Consider the following 22006-nt stretch of genomic DNA (forward strand, 5'->3'; position numbering starts at 1 on the left):
TACAACCAGTGCAAGAGAGGCACAGCTCTTGCCAGGAGTGCCCTGCAACAGCCCGAGCACTTCCCTGCCCTATGGGGCTGCAGGACGGCTGCAGGCTCCAGCAGGGAAGCAGGCATGGGGCAGGAGGTGCTTGAGGTCAGGGTCCATGAGAGGGGCACAGACCGCTGGTCCCACAGGATGCCGCAGTGAGCCAGGGCACGCAGCCCCCAGCGCTCACTGCAGCACCCACAGCTGGAAATCTTTTTTCAAATTTCTGGAAGGAAAAATGGAATATGTGCAACATACAGTGGTATATCATTTCTGGTGAGAAGGGGAGATAGAAGGAGAAGCATGTTTTACCAGAGGGAAGTTTTGTTTATGATTTCTTGGAAACAAAATAAATGGATTGGGCGTCTCCCAATGGGGACATGGATGATCCACTGGGAGTAGTGAACCAGGTAAATGTTGTTAATCCTCATCAGAAACACACAGTTGTGATCAAGAAAAATACCGTAGTTTTACGTGGTATTCATCATTTGTCTCATCTAGGCTTTTTTTTGCGTTCAACCCTCAAGAAAATTTCTTTTACTATCCAATTAGTTTTTATTTTATTTCTGGTGAAGACTAGTGATATTAATTACAAACATAAAAACAAAGATGCTGTACACTGAAACAAATGGATGCATTTTTATGTTTAGATTAAAACATTACTTGTAATTGTTTACAGTGAAATCTCCTTGCTGTCACAGTGGTGTTAGCAGGGTTATAAACTTTTAAGTCTTTTAAAAGGAAACAAAAACATATATTATCTTCTAGCTCTGGTGTAATCCACCATTAGTTACCCAAATATTGCTGCCTTTACACCACATCATGTACTTATCAAACATCTACATGACTCCTTAACTATTTCCAAAACAAAAGAGTCATTATTTACCCACTGTGAAAATAGCCTTGTGTTAGTGGTATTAGAAATCATTAGCTCTATTAAGTCCGTTATCAGCTATGCTACCAGCTGGAAACATCCTGCAGCTCAGGAGGGCTCCAAAATGTTCCCCAGTCATTATATTCTAGATCACTTTGTTTTCTTGTAGGGTGAAAACAGATGATAATCACATTCAGCCACAGGCAAAAATAGAAGCTGACAACACTGGTAGAAAAAGATTTATGAAACTTTTTATTGCTCGGGGCAGTATTTTGTAACAAGATAACAGTGTTGTCCCTTGGAAAGGAGCATGAGTGAACAGTTCAGCTGTGTCTTTCTATCATCTTGGTGTGCAGTGTCTCAAAATGACACAGTTATCACACCATAAATACAGCCCAAAGCATTACAGATGTCTATAAGCAGGATCCGTATTAATTGTTAATGCGTGAAGAAGAGACAGATCCCTTCATGTTACCTTAGGAAATAGCAATCCTTTTTTTTTTTTTTTTTTTTTTTTTTTTGAGGAGTATAGAAAATGTGGAAGCATCAATTTTGTCTTGTCGTTGCTTTCTTTGAAGGGGGTTGACTCTGAAGATGGTATCATGAAGCGTTGGGGTTAACATAATTCCTTAACGGCCTCTGCTCCAGATGAGGCTGACACTTCAAACAGGACATTTAAGCGACAGGATTAAAACACTTTTTTTAAACATGGCTTAAGACCATAGGTCTTTTTTTTTTTTTTTTCATTAGCAGATGCTTTATTGTTTTCTTTTTCTATGTGTGTGTGTTTTAAACAAAGACTGCTCTTCGAAAAGATAAATAATTTAGGTTTGAAAAACCTTAAGTGTTGAAAAAAAAAATATGTGTATAGGAAAATGTCTTTTATAATTTACTGTACTACGTGGTTATATCTATTGGCCTACTGTTCCTCTCCTCTCCTCATGTAATTAATTCTTAGCTTGGTATGTATATATCTCATCATTTTAGAAATCTACCTTGTCTTTGCTTCCCTTTTCTTTGATCAGCAGATGTAAATTAATATGGTACAGATTCAAACTGAATCTGTGAATTTCTCTGCTGTTCATTTGAAGAGGAGGAATCTGCATTGCTCGAGTTCCTGTCTAGAGCATCATGTGAAGTATTTATAACTATAACCCTAAAAATGTTACAAAGCTAGTGGCATGACATTTCCTTTTATGCAAAATGTACTTCAGTATGACATATCTGGAGCAGCAGGAAGGGCTAAAATGTTTGTTTTGTCTACTGACCAAACTGAACAAACAGGTACAGAAAGATCAGAGTTTTAAAAGAAATTTCATTTATTGCATTTTATTACAACCTAAATCAGGTTCTGAAACAGACTCAGATAATGCTATGTAAGAATGTCTGAATTCCTGCCTGGTACAGAACATTTGTCTTACGCAAGAATGCAAGTAACAATTTTAAGCAGAATTATTTGTTTAGGAGAAAAAAGCTATTGCATGTTTCTGCTTCTAGCTGTAAAGACACTCCGTGCACACAGGGAAATGTGGGATTAAAGGGGATGGCATTAAGGGAAGAAATGGTTTAGCAGTGTTTTACCTAACTGGGAAGTAAGATTGTACAAAATTAAGATGAAGTATGCAGTTTTGCATTTCTGTGTCACCAAAACATTACGGCGTTTAATGATGAATTTTTCAGACACCCCCAGGGCTCTGGCACTGTAACCAGCCTGTTAGAGCAGGACGCTGCTCTGTTTGCGTGCTATTTCCCTTCATGAAAGTCATTGTGCCAACTTGCTCCCTTCCCCTTCTCTGACCTGTTCCTTTTCTGTTTTCCACCTCTCTGGAAGGCTTTCCGTGCCATTCACACCGTGCCATGCCCTTTTCTTTCCAGTGGCACTGCACCGTCACAGCCCCAAGGTGAAATGCCGGCCCCTGCCGCGGGGTGTTGGCCCTGTGCAGCTGGACTCTGCTCACGGTCAGCATTGCCAGGGGGCCTTCTCCTGAGAAGATCTCAGGCAGCTTGTGAATCTTTCCTTTATCTAGAAACCCACATGTTGTGGTTGATAAACACGGGATCTGAAACAGAGCGGGGGGGGGGGGGGGGGGATTTAGGGCTTTCAGCTGCCACCCTCACCACTGCGTTGAGCCTGTGGTCAGCAGTGTGTGACACCTTTCCGAGGCTCCCCACCTTACCTCAGTGCAGTTGCGCACAGCAGCACAGAGCTGCCTGGTGGCTGATGAGGCCACCGTCTGATGTGGTGGCTCCAGAGTGCCATCGAATCGCGGCACCTTTGTTGCCAGAAGCCAGGGAAGTGCAGCTTGCACCAGGCGCAGTTGCACCCAGCGTACACCCACCTTACTCTTCACATGAGTCTGTCTTTGTCACTTGCTCCTAAATTTGACTCTGAGGCTGCGTTAGCAGCAGGTTCCCTCTGTTCGGGGGATATTTTGCTGCCAAAACATACTTTTAATGAGAGGACCACCTGTTCTCCCTTAGGACCAACCTTCCACTCGCCCCTTTAGTTTGCTTCTTAATTGTCTTATCACTGATGAATAATTTAATAATGTTTTTTCTTGAGTATTTCATAAATTTAGAGCTCTGTGGAGTCTCAGTTAATAAAAAGACACTGTACAGCAAAACAGAGTTCACTTCCCCTCTCTTCATTGCACAGCTTGCCATATTTCCCTACGTTTGCATTGAAAAACATGCAAGTAAATTGAAATAGTGAGACCACATCAAGATGTCTTTCAGTATCCTACACAGATGTGTAGTTTGGGTTTTGTTCCAGGCTGCTACTTCAGAAAATGCAGAAAATATGCATGGAACTGTCTTTAAGCTTTAACGATGATAGACTCTCGTGCCCTGCAGAGGATAGTTTTGCTCTTATGTTTTTGTTAAAATGTTCTAATTGGACATTAGCTTACAAATGTAATCCTCTCTGATGAGTAGGATTTGTGTTATAGATCATTTGCAAAACCTGTGATCAACTACATTTTTTCTTGTGTGTTGGTTTTGTTTGTTTTGTTTTTCGAGGCAGTTGCCTAAAAGGTCCTGCAGAAGTATGTTGCATTTAGAGATATGGCCAATGTAAAAAATGGAATTATTTCTCTTTACTGAAATATATTAGTTAAATACTCTGTGTGAGGAAAAACAGACGGTTTGAAATAACAGCTAAATTGAAGCATGAGTTACTTTCACTTAGCACCCACTCAATTAGTTTTCATGTGTTTTACTTTGTTACGACCAGAGAAATGAACATACCAGACAAGGAGGGTCTGTTACAAGGGGGATAAGACCAAGATGGAACCAGGATACTGGGGTTGGGACACACAATTCAATATTAATTCATTATTCCCTGTGTTTCATTTTATATGCCCTCAGAATTTTGCTAATATCCATACCTTATGAGGCTTCATTTAGGAAGCACTTAACAAAAAACACAGGGCAGATGTCTTAAAGAACATTAAGTATTATTATTTTTTTTATGGTTGTAAGTAGTGATCAACCAAGTATATGTAACACTCACTACAGGCATTTTTGACAGATAAGAACTATGTTCTGGGTTTTTAACACTGAACCAGGGTTATTGGTTTCTAAGATCTCTTTCAATACCATGCTTTACTTTTCTTTTTATCACTTCTTCTGCCTTCCTACATTTGTGGGAAGTACTTCTGAAAGAAATACTACTTTAAAATAAGATCTTTGCTACCTGGACATCCATCTGCCTTTGTGAATATGTCAAAGATAAACATAATATTTGAGAGTTGTATTTGATAAAAGATCATACTTATTCCTGATCTAGGTGCCATATGCATGCACCAACATCAGCGATAACCTTCTCAAGACAGTTTGATTTTTTTTTGTCAGAATTAATTTCCTTGTTAGTGAAGTTGCCTGAGTTGATAAATGAGTGTAAATGAAAATCTTTCACACATGCAAATGGGAGAAAAAGTAGTAAAAATGAATGAATATCTTAATTTAAAACAATTTAAAAAAATCTTCTGCTGTTATCAGCATAGAGAGTAACAGCTATCTAATGGAAACTCTTTAGCTAGATGAGATTTACTTTTTATATTTGTTTTTGTTTGTTTCTTTATGTGTTAAGTGCAGACACATAATAAATATCTTACTACCAAAAATTATAGCTACTCCAATTTACTGCTAATAACATAATGACGATAACTTTTACTTAAATTACTAGAGATATTTAGGGAAAGAAATCCTCTTGATTTTGTAGTTTCTTAAGCTTGACTCCTCTGTTTCTGAATATTCCTTTTAAAAGTTAGTTGATAAATGGCCATGCAGAAGAGCCCAAGTGTCGAGCATAACTCTGTAGGTAGATTTGAAGATCTAATACGATAAGCATCTTTCTTGCATGTCAGTTGAGCAACAGGAAGATTGTGCTGTCATTGTGTCATAGTTTTGATATCAAAACAAAGTAATCTCATTGGGTTTTTCAAATACAGAATTGCAACTTAATGTCTTCTAAATTTTTAGTGTCTTGCACAACTGACAGATCCCATATGAAATTAATACTGGAGCTTATTCTTTTTAACATTTTTAGGATGTTTTCTATTTACAGACTGAAACAGCCAGTAAACTTCTTATTCATTTAAAAACAAAGATGAATCAAAACGTTAGAGTCTTTCTCGGTGGATAATAATTATTCTTCTTGTGAATTTTCCTTATGTGAAATACAGATTAACTGACACAGCGACTGGTTAACTGATACAGCGACAAACTGGAAGGCGGTGACATCTGAACAAGACTCTGAATGAGCTTGGTGGTGTCCACATCAGTGCTTTGTGCTGGAGCAGTGCTGCAGTTCTGAAGTGACCCCTTTGGCTGCCTACCTTAGGCAGTGATGAGATGGCTTACTGGGAAATGTTGGCATGCACAAACACAATTTCTTCCAGGGAAAACCAATTAGAGGCTTTGATGCAAATGTGCATCCCCTTCTAATGGGGACACGAGAGCTGCAAACAATGACCGTCCCTTGAGATTGCTTCAGACCACATGGACAGTGGGAACTCTTGATCAAAACACCCCAAACTAAATCCAGTCCAGAATTAGAGCCTGACAGCATCCAAGCAGCACACAGTGTAGAAGAGGGGTTCTAGGATCTTCTATTCTGACCTACTGATCAGCTTATATTGTGGTAAATTACCTGCTGATATACATATAACCTATACATATAAAACGTAATCATCAAGGAGCTTCTTTCTTATGTAGAAGACTTATCATGCTCTTCTAAGAGCTCTTAAGAAATAGTCTCTTTTTCCTTCATTCCTGCTGACTTCTGCCTTGCCCCTATGTCTCAAAGCAGCAGACTTCTTTGACTTACTGTGGAATCCTCCTTATCTCCTTTTCTTCTCTGTCATGGTTTTACAAGTCAATGTCAGCATCTAAAAGTTTTGCCCTTGGTCTGTGGGTTTTCTGAAACTCATCTCTCACATTATAGCTTTAACTGCCATGAACCTTTTCTGTCCAAGGGATTTAAGCAATCCACACATGCTTGTGAGCAGAGATTTCAAACATAGATTTTGATTACTTGTCATCCTTCAGTGAAGCTGTTAGCAATTTTTGCAGGGTGGCAGATGTTTATCCAGAGGTTTTGGCCAAACTGCAGTCTTGTTACCTAACTAGTATCTAGTATCTTCTATGACTTTAGTTGGATAAATATTATATTCATTCTTTTTTTTTTTTTTTCTTTTTAATTCTTTTTTAGTACTGCTGCTGTCATTACCGTGAATGCAGCACTGCACCCAAGAGCTGTTTTTCTCTCTTTTTTGCCATACAAATTCAGTATTGTGGTGGCCTAAGACACTCTGAAGGAAGAAATGCCACATAATTCAATTATCATCACTATACCTTAAATAGAAAATGGAATCTCCTCCCTCAAGGTTCAATTAATAACAACAGTTTCTGTGTCTCTTTACTTGAGTCTCTTTGCATTTCTGGTCTCCTCAGAAAAATAAACTCGTGGCCTTGAAACAAAGACAGACAAGTAAAAGATGTTGCTTTGAGTTCCCAGGGTGAAACTGTTTTTCGAGAAAGCATATGGCATATAGACAATAGGAGGGACTCCGGTATTTGCTGTCTCCTTGACACTGGGGACAGGCTTCAGCATTAGGTGCCTGCCAGTATGATTAAACGAGCTCTTCTGGTTTTAAATTCAATTGCCTCTTTCATGCTGGAGAGGTAAGAACTGTGCACATCGTAAGCGGCAGCCAGAGCTCATAGCTGCACTGCAGTTAGGGAATCAGAGGTGGGCTGCGTGAAATGGGCAGGGGGGGCATCCTGGCCCCAGGGGGTGATGGTGACAGTGTTTTCATTTTCTTCACTGATAGTAATTGATGAGGTATATGTATTTTATAACCCATTAAAAGCCCCACAGCCTTGTCCCGAGCCTCCTCAAGCTGATTCCCCCCGTTTGGCCATGCCGGGGACTGTTCTGTGGGGTCCCGCACAGCCCCGGGGCTGTAGAAGAGGGGTCTGGGGTCTCACCCTGAAAGCCAGTCACATCGGGTGTATCTTGGTAAGTTGTGTCCCAGCTGCAGCACCCAATGACAAAGACTGATTATTTTCCTAGCTGAGGTTCTCTAGTATTGATTTCTGTTTTTCCACGTCTGACTTTGTGATTTTTTCCTACACACACTAAAATCTCCAATTAAAAACTTTTATACGAACTTCTAGCTTAGTATGTTGGCTCATTTAGAGTTATAAGCTGTGGGAAGGCTTTCATATACCGCCTCATGATACCTTTCATTTGTACTCATTAACTCATGGTTTCATCTTCTGAATGTCAGAACTTATTGTCTGTGGTAGCTGAGGTTAAACTCTCCAATACCTTGAAAAGTCAGGGAACTTCTGTAGGGCTTTTTAGACCAATGGTTTATGACTTTCTTTTTTTGTCCCACACCAACTAATAAAGAGTTAGAGCCCCATTCCAGTGGCTCTGGAAGACACACTAGTCATGCAGTGCTTGCAGCTTGCCCTTCCCTACAAGAGGCAGAGAAGTGCTTGTTTCTTACTTCTACGCATTTGTATTTTACCTGCTTTTAAAAAGAGAAATAACCTATTGAAATCTGATTCAATGCAACATATGCATTGTATTATATTTGCTTTTGTTTACTACAGCATCATGCACCATTCTTATACTTTCCCATATAGTTTACACCATTTATTCTTACCTGCTCTGCATTTTGTGAAACAGATTGACCAGAGAGCACATAACTCTGGCTTCCCTGGAGCTGTGAAATTGAACTGTCCTGGGGGACTTCCCCAGGAACTTTGCATGTGCTGGTGTCAATGCGTCTTCATGTTTTAATAATCCACATAGATCAGTGTTTACTTCCACCATTTGATTATTAGTTAGTTCAGTCTAAAAGAAAAAGGGTATTTAATTTTTATTTTGATGCTTTTTTTGGGCTGATGAAGTAATACTGTAAATATTTCTGAAAAAAAAAATCTTTAACCCAGAAAAAACAGTGCAAGAGCATTGTACAAATTTCTCATATCAGATCTTCTGTCTTACATAGTTACTTCTAGTAACTTATTTTCAGAGACTTTCTTTTTTATTATTATTATGTCAGGTGTAATAAATAATTTTCAGATTATTTTGGAAATACTATATTATTACTGCATAATATGTTCTGTGAAGTTTCTGAAATGGTCAAAATAATGTATTAAAACATCTGTGACTAGCTTTCTAGACTAGATTTCTTTTATACCCTTGGAAAACAGCTTTGTGTGCTAGCTAACTGGGTTATATAAAATCCAAAGTACTGCTGTAATAGCTTCGGGGATGACTTAATTGCACCTGACTCCAGATTTGCAATGAATTGGTAATTACGGCACAATTACTGTTATGTCACTAGGAAAATGTTCAGGCTCCCCCTTGGACCATCCAGGGAAACAGCCATTGACAAGCTATACTCCTGTCAAGGAAGATGTCACCAAGCTTACGCTGCTGGCCAAAAGCTTCTGCTCAGAAGTTTCTGTATGTTGCTCAGAAAAATGTCTGTTTCCAGTTTCTCTTCAGTGTGATTTTTGGTATATCAAATTGAGTTTGCTTTGGAGAGTGTTTGTTAACACTAGATAGGGTTCGACTCCTTCCATTCTGAAGAACCAAGCATACAAAACGAACTTTAGCATTCTGGATTTCGTGTTCTATGGCAATGGTTAACTTTTTATCAGTTAGAAATATATATGTGTGCTTTTCTTTGTAGTTCTTCTTACATCAGTGCCCTCTTCAGGCAGCAGTCAGGCATCTAGGCTAAAGAAGATAAATGCACCCTTGGTCTCTCTGAAATATGTTTAATATCTGTTTCATTATTGGAAAATTAAACGAGATGGGGAAATGCATGGATTTTATTTTATTATTTTTTTTTTTTACTGGAAAGATGACTAACTTCTCTGTGACTCATTTTTCTGATACATAAAGCGGGAAATGGCATGCCTACTCACATATGTATATATATGTATATATATGTAAATACGTAAAGCTATCACGGGATACCGAATCTACGTAAGGCATTATTATTAAAGCAATGTGTTTCGCCATTGACTAGCCACTGTTTTATGTAGCAGGCTCACCTCATGCGGTGAGGTAATGCATATCTAAGTGATGTATTTAAGCAAATATACTTAGTACATCGTATGAGAGTACTACTTTATCAGACAGTTTTTAAACCTTTCTGTAGGTGACATTTGGTTGAGAAAACTGGCTATTCCTAGTCCATCAGATTAGACTCTGGTGAAGGGTCCCTCATCATTGTCTTCTCCCACATGAGCACGCACGCTGCTTTTTCACAGCCATCCCACCCATCTGGTGCAAAGGCCAAGTCTGCCATCCCCTTGGCTCCCGCAGCGCTGAGCACAAGCTGGTGTTCCTGCTTCTGCTGGCCGGCCGCAGCTGTGGGCCCTGGGACAACTGCTCTGAGCTTCATGGCACCTCCGATGGCAGGAGCATGATGGAGTAGCAGCCGCGCTCTGTGTACACAGCAAGGACTCTGGTCTGGCCAAGTTAATTTGGTTGCTGCTGCTTCTGCCTCCCGTGTGATGAACTTGTGCCCTGCAGGCTGGGAGCCGCAGCTACAAAGCATTTTACCAGCTCATGCTGCAGTAGTATCTGATCGCCTTGTAAGTGGTAAGGTAATTTACCTTCGACACTCCTGTGCAGGATATGGATAAAGAAGCAGATAGATAACAAGTGATTCATCTGCAATTGCTCAAGGGATGCCTCAGTCAGCATAGATATAGAAACTATGACAAAGTCTCAGACTAATACTTCATCCATTAAACCACCTCTCCCCTTTCCTGTGGTTATTTGGCTGTCGTGGGTAAGCAAAGAGGTTTGGGGGGTTTTGTTGTTTCTTTTTTTTGCCCAGGAACATTTAATTTTTGATTCTAATATTGTGCTGAGGAGATGGCTGCAGTGCACTGGCAGACACTGATAAGTGACTCACAATTTCTAGCACGCATTTACTGAATTTTCAGTTTGAAATGTACAGTCTGGGATGACAGCCAGTCATTCAAGCTATTCTTGCCTCAAACACTGTAAAAACATGTGGACAAAAGAAGGAACGCCTGGCAAACGGTTTGGTTTTACAGCAAGCAAGAGAGTTAATGACATCTATGGTTATAAGCAAGATAGCTTGCTTCTTTCCAGCATATGTTGAAAACATTTTGAGAATATTGAGATTCTATTTAAACTTTGGCCTTGCATGAAATAATTCAGAGAATTCAAGCAAATAGAAGAACTGACTCATGCACAGCATATATCAGAGACCACATTGCTGGTAAGGAGCCCTGGTCCTAGGCTGCAAGGCTGATGGCCTGGGTGCAAGCTGCCCATGGAAGGGCTGCTCCCTGCAATGCTGTGTTCTGCTCCTGGGCACTTCAGTGCTTCTCTTTCTCCCTGGCTGAGTAACGTGATCTGCCTTTGAAGATGAATTTAGCTTGGACGGTAGCCCTGTGGTTCTGTGAAAAACCTGTTACTCATTGTGATAGCAGATGATGTGGTTTCCTTGAGAAAACAGAGTGGTAGAGTTATTTGAATAAAGAATTAGGAATGCTAAAGACTGGGTTTCTAATGCTGGCTAACAAGGATTTTTTGTGGGTTTGGTTTATTCATTTTATCTTTCAGTGCATCAATTTCATTCTCTTTTTATGTTCAATGTTTGTAATTATTAGGTATAAGCTGCATCATTGTTCATTTCAGAAAAATAATGTGTATATATATTATTATTTTTTTAGTTCTTTTGTGGAAAGGATTGAGGGTATGTTTGTGTGTCTCTTTAGCATTTAATCATCACACGGAGAATAATGCAGCACAGCTAAGATAGAATCTCCATTACTTTTTGAGGTAGTATTGACAAAGAACATGGATGCAGGAAAGAGATTGCTCATATCTGATTAGGGACACTGCTCATCCGGCTCAGAGTTGGATCTCTGCACTGAGAGACTCTCTTGTTCTGCTCAGTTCCTTGTGTTGTGTGCATTTTGTGAGTGTGTTAAGTGAGTGCACCAAAGAGTTGGAAGAACTTGGAAATTAATGTGACCACGTTGAAGCAGGCCCAAAGTGTCACTTGGTGTGCTAGGCAACATCCGATCTGCAACAGAGACCGAGAAGTAACATTTAGGGGTGTGTACCCAGGAGCACACAGCCATTGCTGTTGTACCTGTAACCCTGTGACATTCAAGTGCTTTTCCTGCTCACATCTGGGGGCTTCTCCTGCTGGGTGGTGTTCCCCAGCCTGTGTCAGAACAGGCCAGTGTTGTGGCGATGCAGTGGCTCTGCCCCACACAGCACTCAAGGCCCCTCTGCCTTCCCAGTATTGTTTTATGTTAAGGATACAAGTGCTGTTCTGCATCTCTCTTAGCTGAATGTTGCCTCTATGCTACCTAGCTTGATTTGTTTAATTGTTTTCTTGAATGAAAGAACAGAACAGAGCATTTTTTTTCCTACACTTTTAGCATTTTGGTTCTGATTAAACCCAAATAACTTGTGCTTACTTCAAAGATATTTGAATCAGACGTTGTATTCTCAGATTACTTAATCAGAAAATAACTTATCTTCAGTTAGCTTCCAACTTGCACATGTTAAATGAAAAGCTGGTATTCTTGACTACAGCAAGATCTCTGAAGAATCATGTTGATTGTATGGTCATCAGGCCCTGATTTTTCAAAAGCAATCATTTAATATGTACTAAAATTCATTAGAATTAGGTATGTTTGTCTATCTGTGGATTAAAACCCCAATTAAAAAAAAAAAAAAAAAAAAAAAAAAAAAAAAAAAAAAAGCAGAAACCAAAACATGGAGGGTACTGATGTTTCAGATTTCCAGTTCTGTGATTTTCATTGTGTTTTTAAGAGACTTCTTAAGCCCTAAATGTTGGAGAACAGATAGTGTATTCTGGTGAAACCTCTAGTTACTGTAATAATTCAGAAACAGCATAATTTCCTCAGCATTTTTCCCCAAGCAAATATTGGCAGCTGCTATATTAAAAAATAAAATCTCTTCCGTGTAGTGAAAAGCTAGATGTGCTCCATCAGGTCACTTACTGTCTTTAAGCTCCCAAATACCAAAGCAATCAGCAAGAGGCCGCAGAGCATGTCATATGGCAAGATACGTTGTGCCAGCCCTTCATGCTGCTGAACTTTTATTACAGGACAAGTGATTTACTCCTCTGAACTTCTGAGCTTAACAGATTTCCAGGTACTGCTACTGAAGTTTTATTCTAGGCAAAGATGTTCACAAAGAAGCACTCAGATAGTCAGATGTGAATCCAGTTTTATATCCCTGGCAAGTTCAGTGGTGTTCAATTTCTGCTTTTTATTTATTTAAACAAATTTACAAAGAAGCAGCATAATAAGATTTTAACTCTTGTATATACATAGGAGTGTGTCTGCATTATTCCTTGTTAGTATTTATATAGATATTAGCTTTTATGTGTTTTAATATGTATATAAGCTATGTAATAGCTATATAACTTTGACATTGGTATTTGATTCTTATTCTCTGTTAGTTGCTACATTCATCTTATGCCAGATGTTCTGAGGTTTTGCAGCTGTGGTATATGTTCAGTTACTTCTAGAAAGCTTATTTTGTGCAGTACGTTTTATATACTGTGTGGACCTGAGTCCTGTAGCACATTAATTCATGGTAGCTTGAATTCCATTCTTTCTTCTTTAGTTTTACAGAAATTGTACATTAATAGAGTGCACAGAGTTGTCTTGCTTCTAAGAGCCTCTATGATTTTGTAGTTGTAAGATTCAGAGTCTTTGTATAGCTAGCGTTACCGTGCCTCTCAGTACAAAACTTTTTTGTTCAATGTTTCTCTATTTATCCTCCAAAAGGAAAAGCTGAATCAAAAGTGAGCTGAGAAGATATGGAACACACATCTTTTAAGGTAGTTTTTCACACAAGGGCACACGTCTGTATTTTATCACTCATAAAGATCCATTTATTGAAATCCAAATCGACATGCTTTGTTTAAAGCCAGAACACAGACTTTAGCAGCGTAATTCCACTTAAGCTTCTATGCGTGTGGATATTGTCCAAACACATTTTCTTCCTGCTGTGTCTTACTCCACATGCTGTTCAGAAATGGCACAGGACCTAGCGTAGATTAGACATTTGATGTTTTAGGAGGTCCAAACGGGGCTTTTAAATGTTAACTTTGCTGGGTCAAACTGTCTCTTCCAAGTTTGTGGAAGAAATAGCCAAAGCAAGGACAGCCAGGCCATGTGATGGCCCAAAACTTTAGGTTGTGTTCACGACTGGCTTCTTTGTGTTTAAAACAGGTCGAATACCACAGGATAAGCATTCAGGCAAAATGACATTCAAAAAAGGTAGAGAAGCTCCCATGCAGATCAAAAACAGTATCCGAAGTATCCAGAATTTATTGTCGTTCTCTTCTTAAAGCATCTTGTCACAGGCTGACTTCACAGGCAAGTCCCAGTGAAACCTGTGTTGTTTCTTCTTCTGGGTCTTCTCCGGCCTGTGCCTTTCCAGGCCCACAGAGACATTTGAGAAGATGGGAGGTCTCTCTTGGCAAAGCCTCGTGCAGAGGAGCCCAGCAGTCACAGGCCAGGGGCCCCCGCTGCTGTGGGGCAGGCGATGGGTGCGTGGCTGTGCTGGGCTGCAGCGAGGCGGCCGGGGCCTTGCCGGGGCCTTCTCCCCTCCCGGGCACCTCTCCTGATCCTGGGGGGGGGTTGGGTTGGGTCCTAACTTCGGGAATCGGAGCCTGAAATTTGGCATCTATTTCAGTTCCTGGCTGTGTGGCCTGCATATTGCATGGGGTTAGCTCCACTCTTGAGCAATAATTTTCCATGTTTTATTTTTTAAATATTGGCTTTAATTAATGTACAGTTAATTGAACATTTTAACAGTTTTTCTATACCTCATTGTTTCAAATGAAAATAGATCAGTCTAGCTGCAAGTGTTTTCTCCTCATGACGCTTTCTTTTATTGTTTGATTCATTATGTACAGAATGTGCTTCGGTTTCTAAAAAAAAACATACATCATTATAATTTTGCTGATATTACTTTTTCTGATTATAGTTCACTAGAAAACTACAACTTGATATAATGACTAAAGCATGCGGTTCATAATGCATTTAGTATTTGTTTTTAATCATCTTTTGTGTTTTTTATTAAAATTAAATTATTGCAACATAAGGAATTACATTTAAATGTATTTACCATTCTGTGTTTATTTAGAAAAGTGACTATGCTGAGAAAGATACCTCCTTATTCTATTTTCTACACATTCTTTTCAATTTAATCCACTTGTCTTATTAATTAGCAGTATTTATTTTCATTATCCATGCAAACTCAAAGAATGAGAAAAGTGTATATCCTTCCTTATCTCCCCAAAACATCTCCTGTCATTTTTCAATGAAAGTGGTTGAAGGAGTAGCATAATTTTCAGATCTTGAAGCGTGTTTGTGGCATTGCTAAAGACAAAAGAACAGGCCAAATCCTGATCACATGTAAGAACATGAAAGATACCATCATTGTATTGTGCTGTCTGTTCAAATTTTGAGCTTAATCTTCTTTCACTGGCATGAATACTGTTCCTTTGAAGCTGATGGGTAAACTAACAGTGAGTGAAAGCAGTTTGAGATCTCTGATTAAGTTTTATAGAGGCATAAAGACCATATTCTCAAAAGCTATTTTTAATGCATTAAGATTCACCTTCTTCAACTTCATAATAAAAACAGGGAGGAAAACACTCCTCCAGGTTGATGCACAGAACGGTCGAGCTTGACCGCTGTCCTGTTTCCTCCACCAAGAAGCCTTTTTCCAGAGAAAGACGAGTCTTTGAGAACACTGCAACTATACAGCCTCTAAATGCTGTTTGTATCTCTAATTGCTAATATTCTGTGATCTGATTTAACTTTGTTCTAGCAGCTACACATCCAAAAGGCACACAGGCGTAGTTTCCTGGTTGCAGGTGGTTTCTTCTTGTTCTGTGGTGTTTTTTTTTCTAGTCAATCGTCTCTTGGAAATGCTGAAGAGAATAATACCACCAACACAGTTGTGATTTATTTTTCTTTCTCCATTTCAGGCCCCTCAAACCATCACAGCCAGTCAACACTGAGGCCACCTCTCCCTCCTCCTCACAACCACTCGCTGTCCCACCATCACTCGTCCGCCAACTCCCTCAACAGGAACTCGCTCACAAACCGCCGCAACCAGATCCACGCGCCTGCTCCTGCACCCAACGACCTGGCCACCACTCCTGAGTCCGTGCAGCTCCAGGACAGCTGGGTGCTCAACAGCAACGTGCCACTCGAGACCAGGTGGGTCGCGGGGCTGGGAGCCCTGGGGTGCCGACATCCTGCAGCACACAGAGAAAACCACTTGACTACTGAGAAGAGGGGTTTTAATCCGCCTTGGGTCAGCAATGTGTTTGGCTGATGCAACAGGGAATGTTCCTGACATGAGAATATGTACAATACGCATCCTCTGATTTGCTTTGCATTGGAAGACAGAGAGGTGGACATCTGCCATTTCTCTGTCCTATTTTAAAGCATTTATTATTCATTTGGACAGTTCTTGTCTCCACAGCTAATGGTGCTAGAGTAGTATATCTTGCACACAGGCTCAGGGGGAACTTGCTTATAAGTCATATTGACTGTGTTGCTGGAAAATTATGCATTTTGCCCTTCCTGAGGTCACAAACAGAGTCTCATTTGCAATTATGCATTTTGGGAGACTTGAGAAACAATCCCAGATTCAAGACTGACAGTACCGTAATTTTCATTTACATTTCATCCAGGACACAAGCTCATTTTAATCTCTTCTGTACGTGTTAACAGCTTGATGCCCATGGGGCAAACAGTTGCATATAAATTAAAAGGTGCAGCACTTCAGTCAGTCAAATGAATAAGTGCATGCCTGGCAGGCTGTGGTTCTCTGTATTCTTGTTTGTGGTCATCTGGGGTGGGGGATGTCAAATGTATTTAGCTTGCTCTTTGAATAGGAGAGCTGATCTCCCAGAATTTAAAATCAGCCATTGTGGGGCTGTTTGCAGGAACATGTGTTTGTGTCCTTGTTCACAGACACGAAGCAGAGTCCTTCTGTGATTGTCAGAGCAGGCGGGGCATTCACATGACACATGCCAGTGCTGAAATTTGTATGTCTGAGGCTGCCCCTCTTGCTTATATGCTAGAAAGTTACCGAATTCTAGCAAATTCAGTTTAAAAAAAAAAAAAAAGAATGTGAAAAATAAGATTGCAGTAGGAGTCTGTCCTTGCTTGCCTGGGGAGATGGATATAAAAACATGGAACACAGGTAGAGCAGCTGGACTGCGTGTAACACTGGCTCCTGCAATGGTTGTAGCTGTTGTCACAGTTTCTCGGTTGTTATGTTTCAGCTGCAGCCTTCGGGGAATTTAAGGCTGCTCTACCAGATTATACACACAGTAGCCCGGCATGGTGTGGTTACCTCTCTGAGCGGTCTCAGCCCAGTCCTTTGAGTCTGATTACTGACTGACTTTTGGTTTGGAGCTGGGGAGAAGCTGGTGCAGCTGTACTGAAGCTGACAGCACCAGCGGGTGCAGTGCCATGGGGAGACAACGAGGCTGAAACATGCAGGGAGTTTGTGCTACTACACCCAGCCCTGGGCTGCCCACAGGAGGCTTTATTCACATCATTCAATCACATTTATTCACTTTGCTAAAATAGCAAAACACATGCTATGAAGAAGAGGTGGGTGTGAAAAGTAAATACAAGTTAGTTGAAGCATGAGATGTCCAGAAACAAAAAGGAAGGGGATTCCTTCTTACTGAAGGTTTTGGAGCTAACTCTGGCCAAAAGGTTCAGTGTTCTGAATTTGTTATTTATCACTAAGAACCACAGGATGAAGTTGTTGCAGCTATTCAGCCTGGGCCAGTTGGTGCTGTGTTCATTGCCCAATATTAGAACAATGCTTTTAATTCTGGCTTCATATGAAGTCATTCTCAGGTACAACAGTAGCTGTAATATAATTTCTGATGTCTTAACATTGTCCCAGTTTTCATTTATAGGAAAGGAATTTCTCAGGTTATTTGCAAGATGATTCTTTGTCATAATACTGGCATCCCCAAGAACCAGACCTGGGCTGTCTGAGTTTCCTTCTTCCATGTTCTGATTTTGTGCCTGTTCACTGTCAGTGTAGTCTTATCAGTTCCAGTAATAACTTTGGACCTTCTCCTTTTCTGTTTTATATCAAAAACTCTCAGAGAATACATGTGTATTCATGTTGTTGACCAAAGCAATGCTGTTAGTTTTGGAGGCTGCAAGATACCTGGCTGCTAATTGGAGTTTTCCGTGGTTGCGTTTGTCAGAGGCAAACATTGAGATGTCAGAGAGCATCCTGACAGGACCGCTGCCTTCTAAGACTCTACCAGAGGTGCTTCAGGATCGATTTTCTTCTTTTCTGAAATTGCACACCTGACAGGACTTGATGACAAGTTTCATCACAAGAATATTAACTCAGAAGATGATGACTTTTTTCTGTTTTGCAGTGTGTTTTGCTGAAATTGATGCCTGCAGAATCACTGGAGACTTTCCAAATTAGCCCGTAACTCTTTCTCTTTACTCTAAATTCATACCAATAGCCACAAAAACCAATGACACCTTTTTGCTAAGTTGTTAGTTCAGACTTTATTTTTTGGTTCTGCTTTGATGTGAGCGCTGATCCCACTTAACAGTGCCTCTTCCCAGAGCACTGCATTTGAATGTTTTTCCCTGTTGGCAGTTTGTTAATCTCAGCAGCAGAGTGCTCTGGAGACAAAGCCACCGCTGACAGCGGCTGCTTTATCAGGACAGACTTTCTCAACTTTGTTTTCACCTTTTGGTAACCTTCAGCAGATTCTGCTCTCGGCTGAAAACAATATGCGAATGGTTACATTACTATGAAACGGAAAGTGGTACCTGAGCTGTCTGAAGGGAATGCTTTATGTCAGCACTACAAAAATCAGATCACAATTTAGATTCCAGACGTCTCTTTATCTAACAGTGCCAAGCACTGAAATCATCGAACATGGCAACGTGTGTCTGCATATTGTTATTTTTTTCTGCTAAGAATGTTTTTCCCTTCTTTCCTTTGCCGTCTTAGGCAGTCTGGGCTAAATACACAGACTGCTTGGAGACAGCACACTTTCCAAATGCATCCTTTCTCCATCTCTTGTTTCAGTATTGATTCTGGAGGAGTTAATCACATTTGTTTTATTTTCTGTGATGTAAATTAAAATTGGTGTGGTTTTTTTTGTTGTTGTTTTTTAAATGAGGCTCTTGATTCGATACAAACATAAACATGAAATATGTTCATGAAATACTCAATTTTTAATTACTTTTCAGATGACAAAGTAAGTAAATTTGAAGTAAATATGAAGCTCCCAGGTCTCTATTCTTGTGTACTACAGCATGCACATGATACTCAGACTGGGTATAAATATATGCGTAAATAAATAAATTAGGAAATTAGAAACCATGGTGCTAATAGTGTTTGAAAGACTGCACCAGGAGCAGGCAGAGCCAAGACAGGTTAAAGGGTCCAGAGAAGGTACAAGAGGTGTCCTGGGGCCAGGATCCACCCAGGGAGCCCAAGCAGGAGCAGAAAGAGCTGGGGCCAGAGACAGGGCTGGAGCTGAGGCTGCAATATTGCACCGAAGGGTCCATGCAGGAGGCAGGTGACCCACAGTGCCAAGCTGGGACCCATGAGGAGCTCCTGGGGCTGTGAGGAGCTGGGTGACCTCCCAAGTGAGGCTGTTTGGGGCCAGGGAGGAGGATCATCCCCAAAAGGCTGATAAATCAGGCTAACTTCCAACTTGAAAACACCATGTTAGAAAATTGATCTTCACCAGTGGTACATGTCATCAGCTATTAGTTCCTATCACTGTCCATAATTATCCCTACATCTACAAACAGTTGGTCCTTGGGAAGATTATCCTGAACTAGCTGTGAGGGCACATACCCAGGAGCTGGTGGGCTGATGGCTGCAGACCTTGGTGGTCATCGAGGTGGAGGTGAAGGTAAAAGTCTCCATTCACCCTTTGTGTCTCTCTATTTTTAACATGATTATGCTTAGCTGTCCTGCAGTAGCTGGATGCTTTTGGTGGAATTAAAATATTGTCAAATGCTTATACAGAGTTCTTAGTTGTGCTATTTTGGTGTGTTTAGGTCTGGTTCAAGGCAAGCAAATATGGATTGTATCTTACCTGGTCTGCTGCTGTTGCTTTATGGCTGCAACAGGGCCTTGCACTGGCTACATAATTGTTCCGTTTTCTTTTTAGGGTCCATAATGGAAGGGTTGAAATATCTTTAACTAAGGATGCAGGAATGTATCGCTGTAGCATATCATGATGCTATTTTTATGGTTCATTTCTGCAGTACTTAACTGCTTTACCTTTAGGCTCAAAGCTGCTGTTTAATGCTCTTTAACTTTTATTGTCCTCTTGCAGTCTGTTTCAAACCATCTCCTCCTCCTCCTTTCCAAAGTGCTGGTTTCTACATTTTGCAGTTAAGAGGTGTTCCTTTATTGCTTCTTTAATCATTGCTTTCAATGAGGATGAATGATGAAAGTACTACCTTTGAACATCCCGGTGTGGGTCTCATTACCTCCAGACAGCTGGAGAGGCAGCACTCTGCTTTACAGGTTGAAATGCTTTGAGGGCTTCTTTATCACAGAGCACGGGGAGAAAAGTATGGCTTTGCAGGAAAGGTTTGCATCACTCTTTGCACTGTAAGGTTCATCTCTGGGATGGGAACCTCGCACAGGGCCATCTGCAGATGCCAGTCAAAATGAAATGACTCATAAATGAGGATAACAGAAGAGCTTTCACGGATGGATATTTGTCTAAGATTGCCTAATGTACTAATGTCTGTTCCTGTGCCTCATATAGATGTTAATTAATTTAGTTGGTACCATTATAATTAATAATACTTAATCCAAGAGGAAAAAAGATGAAATTAAATAGAAATTAGTCTTATTATTTAATCTCATAATTAGTCTCATACTTAAAATATTTTCAATCAAAATCTTTTAGCTGTAAAGATAATTTCGTATGTATGCTTCTAGTTTCTTTGAGCTAGCTCATAAGTATTTTTTACTAGGCTTCAGTGAAGAATATAACATACCAACATTTCTCCTGTATTTCAGGAGAAACAATAATGGCCACTCTTCTGGTGATTATGAAATCCCTGTTTCCCTCTTGTGGGCCATTGAACAAAAGCAGTGGTCTAAATTTGGGGTCATTTAAGCAAAGTTCAATTTAAAGATTGAACGGTCTGTAAAAATTAGCCCTAAAAAAGTCATGTTGCTGTTTCAAATGTTTGTCTGTTCCTGGGGTTCAAGCTATCTTTCTTTTCAAGTTTGATTCCAACATCATCGCCCTGTGGGTGAGCCTGAGAGGGGAAAGTAAAGACAGAAATGGGAGAAAAATGGATGAAGTACCAACAATAGCTGTATCCCAGTTTGCACCACCAATGAAGGGCATGAACCCAAAATCACAGAGCAACACAGCAGTGAAACATCTGTGCCCAGTGTTTTTGTAGCTGTAACCTTTGAGACAGTGAAGAAGTAAACATAGTGGTGGCTATGCACAAGCTAGAGCAGGCATTGCAAAAAAGCCAAGGACAGAGTAGGGGAAGAGTAGGATTTAGTGCTGAGAAATGTATTTTAGAAAAATTAAATATGTGAAATGTTGTTAATACTGAAGTCAGATGCTGTACCAAGATGATGTCAAGATCAGCCACAGAACTTCTGAACAGAATATGTAAACTTGAAATTTCTGACTGTGTACAAACTGCAAGTTGCAGCTGCTCTTGACAATTGCCTATTTTGAATAATGTCTCAATATTTTGATATTTTTACACATGATGTAAAATGTTCTGGAACAAAACAGTGAAAAATCTCTTTTCCTTTTGTTAATGCAAATTTCTAGAATGTATCAGGTACAGCAAACAACTGCTTGAAACAGTGAAATATCTCCTCCCTCTGATTTTGCTTTGTCTTAGGTGGCCTTCTTTCACCAGTTACTTAAGCTGTAAGGCTACAGGCACGTATGCTACAGCACTTCGGTCCTCCTGAGTTTGAGGGCTGGGGCAAGAACCAAAACCTTTGTTTGCTTGTTCCTGCTTCAGAAGGTTGCAGGAAAGTTGTGTAGACTTTCCACGTAAATGGGATCTGTGTAGAGAGATTCTGGACTTATCTGAAAATCAAAAGCATTTTGAAGAGGCAGTAAAGCACAGTCAAAAGCATCCACAGAGACTTCATGTACATTTGGGCTATATACTTGGAGGAATTCCAAAAACATTGTTGAAAGGTCATTTTTAGCAGGCTGCTCTAGTGCTGTTTTCATAACAACTGTAAACTCTGATAAGAGATGAAAAAAAGGTGGAGGGAAACACTGCAAAAGCAAGATATTTACTGATGGTTCTGAAAATCCGTGTAACATACTCCTACTGACGTAGACATAAACTGAAAGTTTTTATAGATTGCAGTTAATTGCATGTTGTCATGATCTTGTTGGTTTGCATTTAAAAGTTTTGAGTTGTGTAGAATGAACAGGCAGCATGAATGGCTGCACAGGAAGAAACAGGTATATTTAGGATGTTGCTTTT

At 40.1% G+C, this 22006-nt stretch overlaps 1 protein-coding gene across 6 annotated transcripts in view; it reads left to right on the plus strand.

Moving 5' to 3' along the window:
* The window catches only part of TENM2 (teneurin transmembrane protein 2), a gene marked incomplete at both ends in the record, with an annotated part of 523490 nt that overhangs the window by 333390 nt on the left and 168094 nt on the right, over positions 1–22006 (plus strand). For all 6 annotated transcript variants that reach the window (XM_084295547.1, XM_084295548.1, XM_084295549.1 and 3 more), the window contains one exon: positions 15466–15700. In XM_084295547.1, the coding sequence (XP_084151673.1) occupies positions 15466–15700 (235 nt within the window). The remainder of the gene's footprint in view (positions 1–15465; positions 15701–22006) is intronic.

The sequence above is a fragment of the Netta rufina genome (genome assembly GCF_964035555.1).
Source record: "Netta rufina genome assembly, chromosome: 14".
Lineage (NCBI taxonomy): Eukaryota > Metazoa > Chordata > Aves > Anseriformes > Anatidae > Netta > Netta rufina.